Genomic DNA, 17,616 nt, shown 5'->3' with positions numbered 1-17,616 from the left:
CCATTGTGTGTGTGTGTGTGTGTGCGTGTGTGTGTGTGTGTGTATGTATGTATAAAATTTTCCTTGAGCTCTACATATAAATTTATTACTCTTCTTTTAATAAATTTATTATTCTTAATTCTTCTCCTACTAAGTCACATACAATGGAGATGAATACAAAGATTATATGTGAGAGAAATTTCAGGAGAGTCCTGTCAAAATATCAGACAGGACTTGCAGAAAAGCCGTTTTGATTTACATTTTAGAAAGAAATTTATCAAGTTGTAGTTTAACTGAAACATGCACTGAGCCAAATTATTACTGCTTATGATTAAAGCAAAAAATGGTTGTGTTATTTGAACCTCTGCATGGTTTGAAAATCCAAACCCCTCTCTTAGGGCTACTTTTAGAAGATGAGCGGATGAAGGCACGCAGACAGATGCTTGGGTAAAGTAGGGTAGACTCTTCTGTAAGAGTGAAGCCAAAATCTCAGATCTACTCTTTCTCTGGGCCATTCTGAGTCTGATGTCACCAATAGCTATTCAATATTTTCTCAATAGTATTTGAAACATAAATGGCCCTTCCTTGTTTTCATTGATGACTCTTTTGGATTTTAAAGAGCAGGGCGATCTTAATGTAAACATGCTTTTCCTTGTCGTAATTGAGGAGAGTAAAATCCAACGTACATAAGTAAATACAGAATAACTGAAAGATTCTTAAAAAAATATGATTAAACCATGAACCCAGCAAAATGAAAATTGAGATAGTGACACGTTCTAAGGTCAAGAGACTTTTAAGATCAGGGTTATCTTTGGTGTATCAGGAGACCCCGTTGTCGTCCTGGTTTTGCTCTAATCTTCTGATATGTGACTTTGGGTCAGTGGTTGAATTTAAACTACTTTTAAGGCTTCCTCCATCTCTGTTAGTAAGGGACATTCTCCAGTAGTGTGCTAGTTAAAGTTTAACAATCAGTTCTAGTGGTAGTGGGAAAGCTCTGATGGTAGGCATTTGCCTGTTTCCATAGTGTAAATACTCCCACAATGGCCGATTTCAAACTACCAACATGGTGTCACTGAATGCAGAGTTAGGAAACAATGGCGTGACCCAGTTCTCTTCTCTGGGAGAACAGCTGTGGAGTGCTGGCCCAATAATCCATTTTAGAGGCTGAATTATCCAGTCTGTTCACATTAATCATGCTAACCAAATATTTTGAGCTCTGTTATTGCAATCTTATCCTCCAGGAGAAGGTGTTGTCTGTCAAGTGTGCCTTTCCAAACACTCAGTGCTGACTTCAAAGCCCCCTTGGTTGACATTGTGGCAGCAGCTCCCTCTGCCTTACTCCTGCCACCTTTGCCAAAGCCATCATGAATGCCCACCAGGAGACAGTGGTCTCCAAATGGCAGTCTACCATGTCCGTTCTCCATACAGTAGCCAAAGTGTTCTGTTTTATTTTATGTGTGTTTGTGTGTATGTGTGTATCTGTGTCTGTGTATGTGTGCATGTATTTTTGCTGTAAACTGGGAAATGCCGTTCCTCTGCTGGGAGCCAAAATCTTCCTTGGCTCCCACTGTATACAGTGCTTTCCATAACTGGTCCCAGTCTACTTCTGGTACCTCATCTCCTACCACTCCCTGTCTCTCACTTGGTACCACACTCCAGTTACACCAACTTTCTTTCTGTTCTTCAAATATGCCAGCATCATTTTCAGCCTTGGGGCCTTTTTATTACTGTTCCCTCTGCCTGAAACTCTGTCCCATAGTCTCTGTGCAGAACTATCTCCTTCTTGTCAGTCAGACATCACCTCCTCAGAGCAACCTTCATGGTCTACACAATCTACAGTCGCTCCCTCTCTTCCCAAGATAATCTTTCAAATTACCTTTTTTTCGTAGTACTCAACCTTATCTGAAATTATTTCCTTTATTTTCATTTGTTATGATCTCCAAACCCTTCCTCCCCATCATTCACCTTCCATTAGAATGTAAGCTCCGTGACAGCAAAGACCCTTGCTGAGCTGTTCAGTGCTTTAACCAACACATGGAACAGTATCTACAACATAGTAGGTGCTCATTAAATATATTAGAAGAAAAGGAGGAAGAAAAGGAAGAAGAAAAGCTTTTTGCTTTGGATTGATAAAGAAAGGGGTATTCTTCATACTAATAAGGTTTTACTGAAAAATTCAGGTTACTATATTCATTTGCACCATATACAGCTCCTAATCCTTCATCTGTTTTACCAACAATATATATCAAATGTCCTTAACATACAGATTCTATCAAATGGAAGAAGCAAGAAGAAATCAGAAACAGGTACTGCCCTCAAAAGGGCTTATTAAACCAAACAGTTCACAGATTTCTCCTCTGTGTAGTTGATGACCCCATAATTAATTAATTACATCATAATTAGTACATAATTGTATATTATAAAGTGTAATTATTCTATAGTAATTAGTTAGCTGTATGACTTGGATAAGGACCTTAGCCAGTCTACTTCAAAGTTTTATCATCTTTATTCTGGACAAAACTGGCCAGTGTTAAATTAGCACTTGGCTCTATTAATTCCTTGACACTTATACCAGTTGTGGTTCTTTAAACAATAGCAACTGGCACTGGTTATCTTAGGGAGAAAGAGAATTTGTGGAACGGATGTACCAAATTAAGAAGAAAGTGACAACCAGGCTCACTGTGGGTAGAAGGCAAGCAAAGTGAGCTGACCAGAAGGTCCTACCTTGGCTGGAGGGAAGGTGCTGCTGCCACGGCTCCTGTGCCCTGGAAGTTGGCCCTGGCACTGATGGCATCACCACAGCCAGAAGTAACTGCTGCAACCATTGTGAACAAAGGGTATTCTGTATTGTCCTTGCTTCTTGGCATCACTTTCTCCACATCAAAATCTCAGGCAGGAGCAACCCATGGGTCACTCTTAGGTCATGTGACTGGGCTCTGGCTGTCACAGGGAGGACAAATAGGGTATCAGCCTTTTCATCTTCTATGGCAGGACACTGGACCCAGCCTTCCACCAAGACTCCATGGTGGTGGTTTCCTCAAGCACAGGAAGGACTACAGATGCTGAGTAGCCAAAAGTTGGATAAATGCCCACTTGAGTATTCAATACTCTGTTCAAAATACTTTGCTCCAATCTCACCATGACGAAATCTCCAGTTTATTTCTATCCTGGTGAGATTTGCAAATGTTCATACTTCAAATTATTTGCAGAAGAAAATAAATATTTATGTTCTTTGATAAAGAGGCTGAGAGAGTAATTTAAGATATTAAATATGGAAATTAATAAATAATAAGATTAAGAAAGTGTTAAAGTCCCAAGGATAAACATATAGATTAACTGGAGTTATGAATTGACAGGAAAAGAAAAACACAAACAGGAAGGGAAGTGACTGGCTCTAAGGAAGTCCATAGGTAGGACCTTGGAGACATCTGGCATCCCTGACAGTCTCCTCTGATGCACAAGCTTTACTTCTTTCTATCTTTTTCCTCTGTGGTCAGAATGTTTCCCACTTAATAGTTCTATAGGAAAAACAGCAGTAGGGATCTAGGAGAATACTGGGGGAGGCCCTTGGCTTTCTTGAGCGCGCTGCACAGCTGATTGGCAAACAAGACCCCCAACACTGCATCATCAACCCTTTGACTGATTGGGTTCCAGTCCCTGAGTCTGGTACTGCTGTCTATCTTGGAACCAGCTGGCCAATGGCACAAAGCAGCTCTGGGTGCTGGACTCCACTCTCCTCTCTGAGCGTTCCCTACCTTGCTTGCTGCTCACAGTTGGATCCAGTGCCCCATCCTCCATAGCCCCCCAGCAACCCCACATCATAGGTGCCCCACAGCCAGTGCCCTTCTCCACCTTAGTGTTCCCACTTCTCCACCTAGCAATCCTGCTAGTTGTTGACAAGAGGCCTGTTGCTCCCCAGCTGCCCTAACCTGCCATTGGATCCAGACTCTCTTAGTCCTCCTCAGCCATGGTCCACTCTTTCTTCTCACTGTGGCTCCATTCCTGGGTGCCCATCAGCTGGGAACAGATCAGGAACTCACCATTCGCAGAGCTAGCTGATGTGTTCTGTAGACTCTGAAGGGCAAGGTGAACTGAGTCAGAGATAAGAAAACTAGGACCAAAAGAGAATTCATAAGCAATTTCTCTTCCGTGGATAGCCACTGCCCTCCCAATGTAGACAGTCAAGAAATTGCTAAGAGGGAGCATTGGGAAGGAAGGAAAAAGGAGGAACAGACAAGCAAGGTAGGTTCTCTGGGGCTGAGGTCTCTGCTCCCAGTCCAACCTATTGTCCCCAATGGGACCAGACACTCACCACCATGGGCACAAAGCTAAGCGAAAGGGTCCTCATCACACTTTGTAGCAACACCTGTTTTTCCAGGTCACTGCTGAGAGCCCTGCTTTTCAAAATTGGTGCATTTTCAGATTACTGTGATGGGTAGGCCTTGAAGAGCACAGTTCTGTCAAGCCCCCAGATAGCCGAGGCCCACCATCTGGCATACAGACCACCCGTCAGGCATGACTTTTTGGTCTGCCTAGTGCATGCTGTGCCTCTCATCCATTGCAGGAGGCCTCAGTCCTCGCTATTGGCTAACTTTACCGGAATCTAGTCCCCTCACCAGTCTGGAAACGCTCTAAGGACAGGAATTTTAACTTATGAGTCTCTGCAATTCCAGAGCCCGACATTCTTCCTGACACTCTTTTGTATAAGTTTGTTGAACTATTTTGATCCTCTTTTCAGCAGAGGGGGTCCACATTCACCTGCTTCACTCTGGCTCCCTAAGGTGAGGAAGCCACAGGGAGAGGGGCCTGCACACTTTCAACTCTGCAGAGGCTGGAGCCTGCAAGACCATGATGCCCTCCCGCACGTCCGCACTGGGAACAGGTCATTCCTGGCTCCCACCACAGCCATGCTGCATATACAACAAGGGGCCTGGAGAAGTGGACTGGCCAAGGCCCTCCCAGCTGTAACTTTTTGATTCCAAACTGTGGCCCTGCTGAGATCAGTAACCCTGTTAAGTCATTTTCATCCCAGCACTGCCTGCCTTCATCTGCACTTTCATTGGACCTGTTTTTCTCTCTGCCTTTTGGAGCAATGACTAGATTAAATAGGCCTTGTCCCTGGAAGGCTCCCCGGCCAGCAGTCCCCTTCCCATCAACACCCTGGAGGTGGTGTCATGGGAAAGGAGCCAGGCAGGAGCACAGCAGTGGTTCCAGTGGCTGTTTCTTGTTGAGCATTGTTAGTTGCTATGCACATCTATAAGGTAAGGACTCCAACTACTGTGCATGTTGCCTCAGCTTCCAAGGATACTTTATATTCATATATGGCTTTATAATGTTCAAACCCCATTCACATACATAATGCAAACTGAGCATTTAGATTTTTAAAACATTTGAAGGTATGACAATGGCACTGTAAGAGGATTTGTTGTTTTACAAAATCATTCAATACAGATTTGCTTTGGATAACTAACACATTTAAAGTTGCTCAATCCACACAACTTTGGTACTCTACTACATTTTCAGGAACCCACCAGTTGAAGAAGGAAGATACAAGGAGTTAGAGAAGGAAGACACAGTTAATAAGGGCCAGCAAATGAATCTTCCAGTCCTATAACATGGTATTTTTCTAATGCAGCAAAATTTACTCTTCTTCCCTGCCTCTTTTTAGAATGAGTTATCGAGGTTTTCATTTCTTTGTCAATCCAGGCATATAGTGTTTTAATTTCAAGATACAGCTGCATCCTTTCTCTCACCTTCAATACCTAAAGTTTATCAAACAAGAGTATGTTTTCATCCTTCCTCATGAACCCAGAGCCTCCATCTGAACCTCTACAAGAACCAGTCTTTTTGTTGCCTCCATCGAACAACACTTGTCATATACAGGTGCGATGTTCACTAGGAAACTGGCCAGAAATCCAGATGTCAATGTTGTGGGTGTCTTTTAATTTTTTGAGATAATACCTAACCTGCCAGCAAGGCCACCATGTTGGTATGCGGGTGAGAAGCCCGCCATGCCCCCACTTCATTGAGCAGAGACTGGGATGGACCGCGTGAAGTACTGCCCTTAACCGCACTTCGGGAAGAATCTTTGTTCCAGGTTATCTTCCTAGGTCTGAAGTTCCAGGAAAGCAGGAAGGGTCCTCAGGTACCTTCCAATAAGTAAGTAGCTGCATTGCTAGTGTTCCTCTTGAGAGCCACTGCTACTGACCTCTTCAGACCAATAGTGCAAAAAGAGGAATGCAGTGGGTCATGCTGAGGCTGTGGGGAAAGAGTTCTATTTTAGCCTCAGATGCCTTGCAAATGATTTTAGAATGGGAAATGCAGTAGAAACCTAAGGCTTAAAATAGGATGGTAACCAAGAAAAACCTTAGGTGAAGGTACTTATTAAATGGTTTATTGATATTCCATTACAGTGTAATACAGTACATGGTATGTTCAACACGTTGCCCCTCATTAGCGACATTTCAGAGCCCTCTGCAAAATTGCTGTGCATGTTGAGCACTGATGCTTTTCCATCAGTCACTGCACATGCATCTCTGATACAATGCCTGAAAGGTTTGTATTTCTGATTTTCAATAAATAAAGCTTTAGCATATCCTAGAAGAAGTAATCAAGGGGGCTCAAGTTATAAAATATATTTATATATCTAAAACTCTCACAGAAATCTCTGTTGTCTTTGGGAAGTTCAGAAGCTAAGCATTGACATCTCCATTAGGCATGGAGAAGTAGTCCAGTGCAGAAGATTTCCAGTTACACAGCTTGGAGGCCAAAGCCTGGCTCAGCCACTTACAACACCTGTGTGACCTTGGGCAAGTAACTAATCCTCTTCCTGCGTCAGTGTTGTCATCTGTAAAATGGGGATGGTAACAGTCTCTATCTATGGAATTGTTATGCGTATTGGCCATTGTATGACTAGGTAGCCAACAAATGGGATCTATTACTATAATGTATAATACAGTGCTTGCTTTCTCTGTAGCTTATATGCAGGCAACTTTTAATGCGTACCTAGTAGAACTACAGAGACATAAGACAATTTCTCCAATGTTTGGCTCATGGAAATCAATCTCATTTCTTCTTATCGTTCTGATGTGGAGAGAAATTATTGCAGTCTTTACATTTCCTTGAGCCTGTGGTCCATTAAGCATCAACAGGCATAGATTGTGTAAGAGCTATTCCACTACGTAAGATGGAAGAACTCGTCCAGAAGTGGAAATCCGGTTCAGGGATGTCTGCCACCATAGTGTTGTAAGACCTCAAGGAAGCCTAAACTTTCTAGGTTTCAGGCTGGGCATTTGTAATACACTGAGCTTGGGTTATGTGGTTTCGAGATTGCTTTTAGTCTAAATGCTGTGTTTCTGTTTGCTCACTTGGCGAGCTTGAGGCTTATCTCAGCAATTTGATTTTTAAAATTTTCCTTGCATTCATAGCTCACAGAATGATAGCTAGAAGATACATAGAGACCACCTGGGTAGCATTCTGGTTTTACAGATTAGGAAGTGGGGACTCAGAGAGTAAGTCTTTTTTTCCCCTTTATATCACAGAGCTAGTTTTTGGCTGAGCTAAAACCAGGACCCAGGTGTCCTAACTCCTAGGTCAGTGCTCCTTCCATTATACCACATTGCCTCTTTCCCACCAAGGGGGTATCACATTTACATGTGGTGATGCCAAATATGAAAACATAGCATAGCTAAGCTTTGACTGACACTGACGACCTAATCATTTTATTGTGTAACTACAAAATTAAATAAGGCAAATTGATCTAACTGTTGAAAGGACTATTTGAAAGATTATTATACTTCTATCTATCAATCTTCTAGTCATCTAGAAAGATGCATTATTATCAGAATTTAGGAATAGCAAGAGGGTTATGGTTGGCATGCTCTGTGTCCAAAGGGACTTCTCAGAGACATGACTAGTTCATCTTCAGGCTTTGCAGTTTAGAAACCTTGAGAAACTGTATTTCCACTCACCAAGTTACTAGGATCTTACTTTGTAACCTCAGAATCTAACAGTTAATCTGCAGCTTCTCTGACTTTATACTACCTTGTGGTCAAATATTTTCATTCCTGGTGAAATAGGGAAGTGATTTCATATTGACTAACCAAAGTCAACATGGGAATCTACTAGTCATGTGCATGATCACAAGATGTACATAGTATAGATGAGTAACCGAGAAATAACAAATCAAATCCAACTACTTCGTTAGATGGTGGGCACATTACAAGTCGCCATGGTGAGGAAGTGGTGTCCTGCTAACCAGTCACTGTTCTGCGTGTCTGTCCTGCGGTTCTGGTTTAAACAGAAGTCTGGGGTCTCACATTTTGTGCCCTGCTCTGGCTGAGCCTTCTCTGGAAGCCACTCATTGCGCCATTAGAGCAGAGGGATGAACTTTTGAGAGTTTAATTGGGAGCCATTTTCTACGAAAAAGTATATGCAGTATTTATTCTGAGGACGTTCTTGTATTTGAGTTAATTTTGGTGAAAAGAATGTACTTTTTTCACTAATTTTGAATAAACACCAGTTGTAAAAATTATTTTTAAAAGACAAGCTTTATTCATAAAAAGAGGGCAAAAAACAATCAATTTAGGTGGGTTATTTTTTTCCCATTTTTGTGAGAGGTGTAAAACGGTCAATGCAGGTCCCTGGAGAATTAGGAAAAGGAACCAAATTATATACACAGGAAGGGAGGAATGAAACAAAAAGCAGAAAAATAGGAGAGAAAAGGCCAAGGAAAAACAGACAAAAATAGAAAGATACACGAAGTGAAAGAAAGATGAGAAAAACCAAAAGAGGGTTAGAAGAATGATTTTTAGGGACTAAGAGAAAGGGCAATAGAGCCGTGTGGCTTCCTGCTGCGCACTTAAGCAAGGTATTTTCATCCTTCTCTGACTGAAGTCTTCTCTCCACCAAGACTGTGAATTCCATGAGCACAAGACTTTGCTGGGTTTTACTCACTATTGTTTTCCCCAGTGCCTAGCACAGACAGAGTAAACACAGTAAGAATTGGTAAGCGAGTGGATGAACAAAGGAACAAGTGAAGAAAATGTGTAGGGGAAGAGAGTCCTGTGGCCCAAAGAGCTGCCTGTTGTTTCCTCAAAAGCAGGAGGCCATGGACTGGGCTGATCCCGGCCCCACTTCTTTGGAGGCAGTTTCACAAAGTCTCACCCTTGTTCTCTTTGACAGAGTCACAGTCTACTAAGCATTAGAACAAGATTTTGCCTCTGCTTCTTTTGGAAACTTTCTGCAAGTTGATGTTTTCACCATCCTCACCTTGGGTATCACTATAACACCTGGTACCTTGTCGCCCTGGGTCCAGCTGTCTGAGGCTTTCAAGCCCTGCTGTTCTAACAGCCCTCTCCTGGAATCCCTGTCCTGTTACAGACCAACTCTGCTTTCCCAGAATGCTGCCTTCTTGGCTCTCCTCTTCTCTTTTTAGACTCCTGGTGGCAGCTGCCTATTTTCTCAACCCCTCTGTACTGAGGGCCCTAGAAGAAGGTTAGCAGACTCGGCTGCCTGTAGCCAAGAAATCGTCACATCTTCACCCTCACATGAAAAGGCATTTTTCAAGCCCTTCCCATCACTGTCCTCTAATACCACCTGGTCACTCCTGTAGTTCATCACAGAATTTGGCCCTTGGCCACCCACAGCCTCCTCATCCACCCCAGTTACTGACCTCCTTCAGGATGACTTCATGGGCTTTGTGCATGATTCATCCAAAAGATGAGCCTTTGCAAATTCAGTGATTTTTTTTTTAATTGTAGTAAAATATACATAACATAAAATTGTCCATTTTAGCCATTTTAAGTGTACAGTTTTGTGTCATTAAGTACATTTACATTATTGTGCAACCATCACCACCATCCGTCTCCAGAAAACTTTCATCTTCTCAACTAAACCTCTGTATCCACTAAACACTAACTCCCTAAATTCACTGGTATTTTATCAGATTTAAGGCTCTCTCACCTAGAATTTTCATTTCCTGAGGTTATTCTATCTTCAGAATTTTGAATTTTATTATTCCACGTTTTGTCCATAGTATCCTATCCTGTCAAGAGACCTCGATGCAGATAGGTCAGTGTTGGGATCCCAGCTAATTCATTTGCTAGCCTCAGTTTCTTCATTTGTAAAATTCAGGTAATAGGTAGTATTGTAGATAATATAGATACGAAATAGATAACAGAACTTAAGTTCATTGGATTGTTGAAAGGATGAAGCACTTTTAGAGCATTTATAGAACAGGTCTGCTCTTCTCCATCCTTCGTACCAGTCCACACACTAAAGTTTCTCACTTCAACCACTGCTTTGCTGATATTCCTAGCTTCTCCACACCTTTGTCTTTCTGATACCTCTTCCAGGGGACACACCATCCTGTATCAGTCCAGCTCTCTGCCTCAACTGCACATCCACCTGGGCTGTTGGTGAACAACGGTCTTTGCTGGAGTCATTACAAGTCAGAGTCTCCCACTCTGCTGGGTCATCCATCCTGCCCTGCAAGCATTCAGTGGGCCTCTATTTGGTTTCTTCCTCCCATTCCCCACAAGTCATTTCAGGACTTTCCCTTCCACTCCATCTCCCTACCCCACTACTACCCCAGTGATGATCATTTATCTTCTCTGTCTCCATGGACCAGAGTTCTTAAACTTAAGTGTACATAAGGGTCATACATGTCTCCTAAGAGGTTCTGATTTGGTAAGAGGTGGTGGGGTTGGAATCTGCAATTTTAGTAAGCAACCCCAGGGGATTTTGATATACACCATGCACAGTTCACTCTTTGTGGAGGGCTGTGCTAAGCCCCAAGCTTCTTGAGAGCAGACATCTTGTCATATCTGATTTTCATCTCCAAATACCTGGCAATAGATGTTGAAGCATTGATTGAATGAATGAATCTGACTGTCTCTACACTTCAGAAAAAGTTACCATTCTCCTTTGAAATGCTAATTAGCTACAGCTATTTAAAAGCAGTTTAAAATTCTTTAATATGTTGTTTTTTGGGTTTGGTTTTTTTTTTTTCTGGCTGAGGAAGATTCACCCTGAACTAACATCCATGCCAGTATTCCTCTGTTTTTTAGTGTATGGGCCACCAGCGCAGCATGGCCGCTAACAGAGCAATGTAGGTCCACACCTGGGGAATGAACCCAGGCCACCAAAGCAGAGCACACTTAACTTAACCACTAGGCCACCAGGGCTGGCCCTAATATGGTTTTCTTAATTGAAGAATAATTGACATGCAATATCCAGTTAGTTTCAGGTGTACATCATAATGATTCAATATTTATATACATTATGAAATAGTGGCTATCGGGGGGAGGTTTGGGGCTGCAGGCAAAGTAGGTGAAGGGGATTAAGGGGTGCAAACTTCCAGTTATAAAATAAATAATTCACAGGGATGTAATGTACAGCATAGGGAATATACTCTTTAACATGTTTTATCCTTATTCCTTTACCAGCCCTTTTCACTGCCATTGGGGTTAGGGAACTCTAAAGAATTTGTTATTCTCTGACTAGCAACAGCTACCACAAAAAGCTAGCCCAAGGACCAGGTGAGATCAAGACAGAAGGGTAGTGATACATAGATTGGGCCTTTCCATCTACCTTAGGGAAGGAAAGCACTCTGATAATTTTCATTCTAGGGATCCTCCAGGCAGAAGTCATTGTAGCCACTGCCATGGGCTTCTCTGGATTGGAAAGAATCTTAAGCAGGAGGCTCACTGCTAGGGATGTTAGGAGAAGATGACTTAGAGAAATAGACAGGTAAATAGAGATACAGACTGACATACTCAATCACTGCTGGAAAGGCTTACCTGGCTTCAAATCCTAACTCTGCCATTTACTAGCTTGTGACATGGGTAATTAAACTGTTGGGGCCTCTTGTTTCCTCATCTATAAAATGGGGACAATATGATTTATGTTGCAAAATTTTTTGAGGATTGAAAAATGTAGCATAAGTAATGCACAGTGATTCTATGATATTAGGCAATCAGGCAGAGTTTGCAAGAGGGCTAGGTATCTGGTTAAACTGACTGTCTCTACTACAATGAAAGGGAAACACACACACACACACACACATACCCCTATACCCAGTCCACCTAGAAAAACAGAAGTGGTACCAGCATTGCCCTCTGAGGAAGTCTAAGTCTGAAACCTCACCCCCACTGTAATAAAGTGTTTCCAAAGGGACCAGACAGAGTAACCAGGGGCCATGCCCTCCCACTTCTCTCTTCCCTGAGTGGAGCTCAGAGCCTGTCTTGGGGAAGTGGGAGGTGAACTAGCGTGGGTGGCTGGAACTGAAACATTTCTTTCACTACCCTCTTATTTCACCACCCCTTTCTCTTCTGTGCCAGGGGCAAGGAGAAACAGCTCATGCCTACACTGTACCCACATACACTTGGATCTGCTCTCCCCAGCCTCCAGACCATACCTCACATCATTCATCAAGGTTCACTGATCGCCCACAGGGTTCAGGGTGCTCTTCTAAATGCTTTATCCGGGACCTCCCTGGGAGTCCATAAGAAGTTTGTTCCAAAATTTAAGATCTTCCCACAGCTCATGAAGACCAATGTCTAACCCTCACTTCATTCCCACCCTCAGCCCCTCTCCACCCCTGGCCAGAAAGAATACCTTTTGCTTTGAGTGCTAAGAAACGCTGACTTCAATGTTAACGATAATCCGCACCTATAAACATTCTTTAGAGAACTTCAGGCTCCCTTCCATATTCATTCCCTTGTTCCTGAACATTTATTTGCTTTTAGGAGAAGAATTTGGACTGGTTTCCTCGGATGCGAGCCATGTCTCTCGTTAGCAATGAAGGTGACAGTGAGCAAAATGAGATTCGGAACCTACAAGAGAAGTTGGAATCGACCATGAGTCTGGTCAAACAGCTGTCGGGTCAACTGGCAGAACTCAAGGAGCAGGTCAGTGCGCTCAGTGGAGCTGGGTGGGGGGGAATCTTTCACCTCTCTGAGCTAGGGGAGACCCAGAGACTCCTGGGAGCAAGATTGTTATCCACAGAGGATTGCAAATTCCAATCAGGAAACCCGATGCTGTGCTGTAAGAACCACATCTCATCTTCTACTCATCCCACCTCCCCATCTTATGTGACACTTCTTCCTCTATGGAGGGAGGAAGGAAAGAACAAATGTCAAACACAAAGACCTCTTTGGACTTTTTGATAGAAAATCCTACTTTCTGCCATCATAGCAATTACTAAACTCATCGGAAAGGCAGATCGTCCTTAGTATGTCATTTCGATGCTATAGTCAACACCTTCACCATGTAAAATTGTTAGCATTAGTAAAAATAATATCAAAAATAAGCGTGGTAGCCGTTAAAATGACTATGGGGACAGCAATGATTGTGTGACAAGCAAAGGCTGCTTTAAAAGAACCATGCTTCCTATTTCTTAGCCACAGAGAGGGGTTTGCTTTTTGCCTCTGTTATGGAAATTCACTTAAAAAAATATTTTCCTTTTTTTGATAAATATATGGTATATGATGCCAGACAGACTGTAGGTACTTGGGAAATACTAACCCCCAACTGTGTGGCCCACCAGCACTGGGAAAGAATGAGAAAATCAGCTGAACACACTCTCTTTTCCCCCCAGATGACAGAACAAAGGAAGAATAAGCAGAGACTGGGCTTTCTCGGATCAAACACACCCCATGTGAATCATCACATGCCACCACACTGATACCATGGGGGGAAGCCGTGACTAGCCTTTCATCAGTGTCCTGCCTGATCACTGGATAAAGAACTGAGATGGAGAGGAGTGAACAGTGCCTATTGTTGAAAAGTTACAAACAACCAAGTGCCAAGATGTTGAGTGGTTTAGCTCCGAGAACAATTTATAACTGTGTTTTCATGGTTGAGAAGATCAAACTTAAAATGCAGCCACTAGCAAGCACACATCACGCATTCTTAATGCAACGTGAAGTAGCTTGCTCAAACGCACGGAGGGACAGGGAGAGGCAGGGTGGAAGGAGATGCAGCTCGGAAAGAACTGCCTTTTGCTAAATCGATAAGAGTCAGTTTTGTCTTAAACACTGACTGCAACCTTGGTCATGGTTGATTGGAATTTTATTTCTTTTAATTACAGCATATAGGTCAGTGATGCAGGAAGTCCTTTGGTGGCTAAGTTTTACTAAGGAAAATAACTAAAAAGATTAAAAATGAGAGTTGCAATGAAAAATGTTAATGCTTCCAAACTGTAGCTGTCACAAGGCAATTTCCTTATTTATAACATGCAACATAATGGATTTACAGCTCTAGGAACTTAGTGCTTCGGAGTCTAGGCCCCTCACACTGACAACACAACTGGAATGTGATTCCTTTCTCCCAGATTCAGAGAGTCTCTGTCGGTATGGAGTGCAAAAGGAGATTTTCTTATAGCTTGTTAAAAACATGTTTTAAGTCATGTATAGGCTAAGATTTTAAAAGATCTGGGGAAGAAAAAGCTGACAGTAAGCCCCAGGGAAGAATTTTTTGAGAACATATATATGCTATTAAACTATATTGAGATTAATAAATGAAAATGCTTAAAGGTGACAGGAAATATTGAGAAACTTATGATGGTGGCATTGCCTTTTATAAATATGAAGTAAAAGCTATTTGATTCATGTTTGCTGTGCTTAAGGAACTGAGTGGTTTTATTTAACCTGTTCTTGCAGTTAGGAAAAAAAATCCAAGAAATTTATTGAATGCTCGAAAAAAATGCAGCATTTCAACTCCCTATTTTAAACTATATCAGTAAGAGCTTTTGGAAAGGTAGAAAGATAATAATCTCTTCCCCAAATTGTTTTTGTGTTAAATTATGCAGCCAGAATTTGTGGAAGAAGAGAATAACCTGCCATGCTCATCTTAGTCTTAGAGACTATGCTTTTAGAATGTTAAAGCAAAATTCAGATAATGAAAGTGACAGGAGAACTGCTGTGTGGCAAGGAAGCAAGGCATGTGACACCAGATCCTGGGGGACGCTTTGCAAATTGACCTTCTGGCCCCTGCCCCCTCAAGAACAAAACATTGCCTCCAGAGTCTTTAAACTCTCAAATTATTACCACCGAGGTTTAAGGTCCAGACAAGGTTTGCTATGACCATTGTTAAGGCTTTTGGATTGTTTTAATATAGTTTAAGCTATTGGCTCCTGAAATTCTCAAATCATGATCTAGGTAGATTATAAAGGATGCCTGAATCAATCCTTCTTCCACACACTGTTAAAATGTAGACTTGGAGAGAAGCTGTTGAAGCCGAGAGCGACAAATATTTGAACTGAATCTACAGGTACCACCTCCACCCCCAGTACCTCCCCAGGTTAAGAATTCTTCACTCTGACACGACAGTATTTTTCCTGACCAGGCACTGAAGGACTATGATCCAAAAATACTAAGAAATTGGGATATATATCTGCATGCAGGACAGAACTTTGAACCCAGTAGGCATTCAATAAATGTATGAGAAATTCCACTGTCATTCAGTTACCCTTAATTCTTTATTAAAACTTTAAACTATCTTACATATTTGATTTTTTTAAATGGCTTCACCAAAATTGAAGTAGACCAAAGCATCCATTTTTTTAAATCCAAGACCATCATTGTTATTAACAGGATTAGACGAAGTACACTTTAAAATATTTTAATTAGGCAGAGAGTTTTGCAGGTAGGGAAAAGAAGAGAAAGATGGATGGCTACATTTCGGTATAGGAACCTACCTCTGAGCACAAAATAAAATATTTCTGATGTCTGAACATTAAGAGAATAAATTAATTTGTACAGGTGAGAGCAACCTGTCTTTCAGATGAACTATCTCATCTTTTCTTACACTGCGATAGTTCTTTTTTATAGAAAATAAGTCATTGGGTATATAACCGCTATCAAGAAATGGCCTAACCTCTCCAGCCACGTGTAGTGGCAGCTCTCTGTTTCACAGCATATCGTCTCCTACGGGAAGTATCCAAAAGAGACTGCAACCAAGAAGTCTCTTATTTAATCAAAAGTGAAATATTTCTCAGTTGTGTTTCTCTTTCTTTCCTGCCTAGATGCTTAGAGATTACAAAGCAAAATAAACAAAAACAAGGCAACAAAAAAGCCATTTTCCAGGCTATTAAATTCATGATAGAGAAGATAGTTGTGGGAAATTTGACACTGGCTATAAATTTATATTTGTTTTGTATATGTTTGTTAATGCAACTGGAATATTTGACCTAGGTGAGTCTCAATTAACATTCTCATATTTATATAGTGATATTAAAATAAATACAATCATTTTGATTTTGATGTTAAGGGAAATGTTTTATTATTTAGTTATTAAAATTCATATTGGTTTAAAAGTATCAGTTTCTGCTGAACATAATTTTTAATTTCAAAAGGATTTTATTCCTCTACATGCTCCATTCTGAAGCCCAAGAGTTTCATGCAAGTATGTTTCCTTAATTAAAATATCAATATTAAATGAGAACAAATGTTTGTATCATATGACTATAATGTTAATAAATAAATTATACACAGGTAAAATTTAGCATAGCTTTACCCCTTAAAAAAGTTAGTTTAGAATCCGGCTTATTTTCATTTCATATTGAAATTTTTCTGTTGGTGATGAGGATGCAGTTTCTAGTAGATTGTTGATAATATCAGGAAGATACTTCATTCAAGCCAGAACCAATTGTGTACTTATTTCCATATTCTCAGCCCCCAGCTCATTGCTTTGGCTACCCTTCTTAGTTTATAGTTGTTTTATTGCAAACAGCAATGCAGGAGGGCCCACCCCCTCCCACCACACCCCACGGCTGAGAATGAGCGGAGAGGCTGGAGATCTGGAGATTTGGGGGAGGGAAGGTAAAGACTGGGACTTCACTAGGGTTAGGGAAAAGAAAGAATAAATAGTAGATAAGATAAAAAGGGCTTACCCTCTGGCACCCAGCTGAGTGGGACATAAGTGAGTAAATATTTCACAGGCATGATGATGTAACAGATCACAGACTCAAGAGATAACCTTTAAACATGCAGAGAACAGTGCTTTGTGGAGAGCAGCTATAACAGGCGTGATCTCTCCATCTATTAAATTTTTAGGGAATAACAGATCGGCATAGTCTGACCAACAGACCCATTCAACATGTTACAATGCAAAACGGAGTAGAGCAGACATCTTAAACACAGATGCCTACAGGAGCCAGGCAGGTGACAAAACTGGAGTTGTGAGGTGCACACCATATATAGGGAGTGGGGAGGCTGTGGTGAGCTTTCTATTTGCCAAATTTGGCAACCAATTCCAGTTTTTAGAAAAAGCCTAAGGCCAGTTGAGGCCGACTAGTCACTCATTTGCTCTCTCTGAAATAATTGTTAAAAAAGCCATCCCATTTACAGGAAGAAAACATACAAGACTAAAAACCAAGCAGAGGAGCAAAAATGCATGTGAAACTTGAGAAATCTGAAAAGAAATTCAGGTATCATCTCTGGACTGGAGTGTTTCCACAGACTTGAATAATTTATAAAATTATCATACCAGTACTTTTCATATCACCAGCAGCCTTTTTTTTCCTGCAGGAGAGGATTACTATATTTGCCTCAAAAAACATGATTCTAATATAATATGTCAAGACCAGATAAGTATAATTTATAAATTATTATTAATAAAATTGGATTTGTATAA

The 17,616-nt window shown here is 41.3% G+C and overlaps 1 protein-coding gene across 2 annotated transcripts in view; it reads left to right on the top strand.

The window, feature by feature from the left end:
* ITPR2 (inositol 1,4,5-trisphosphate receptor type 2) overlaps positions 1-17,616 on the top strand; it is a 473,043-nt gene extending 455,427 nt beyond the window's left edge. For both annotated transcript variants that reach the window (XM_070620853.1, XM_070620852.1), the window contains 2 exons: positions 12,729-12,890; positions 13,580-17,616. In XM_070620853.1, the coding sequence (XP_070476954.1) occupies positions 12,729-12,890; positions 13,580-13,666 (249 nt within the window). In that variant the 3' untranslated portion in view covers positions 13,667-17,616. The remainder of the gene's footprint in view (positions 1-12,728; positions 12,891-13,579) is intronic.

The sequence above is a fragment of the Equus przewalskii genome, chromosome 5 (assembly GCF_037783145.1).
Source record: "Equus przewalskii isolate Varuska chromosome 5, EquPr2, whole genome shotgun sequence".
Lineage (NCBI taxonomy): Eukaryota > Metazoa > Chordata > Mammalia > Perissodactyla > Equidae > Equus > Equus przewalskii.
Note: the sequence above shows the minus strand (reverse complement) of the source record. Positions and strands in the feature narration are given on the sequence as shown.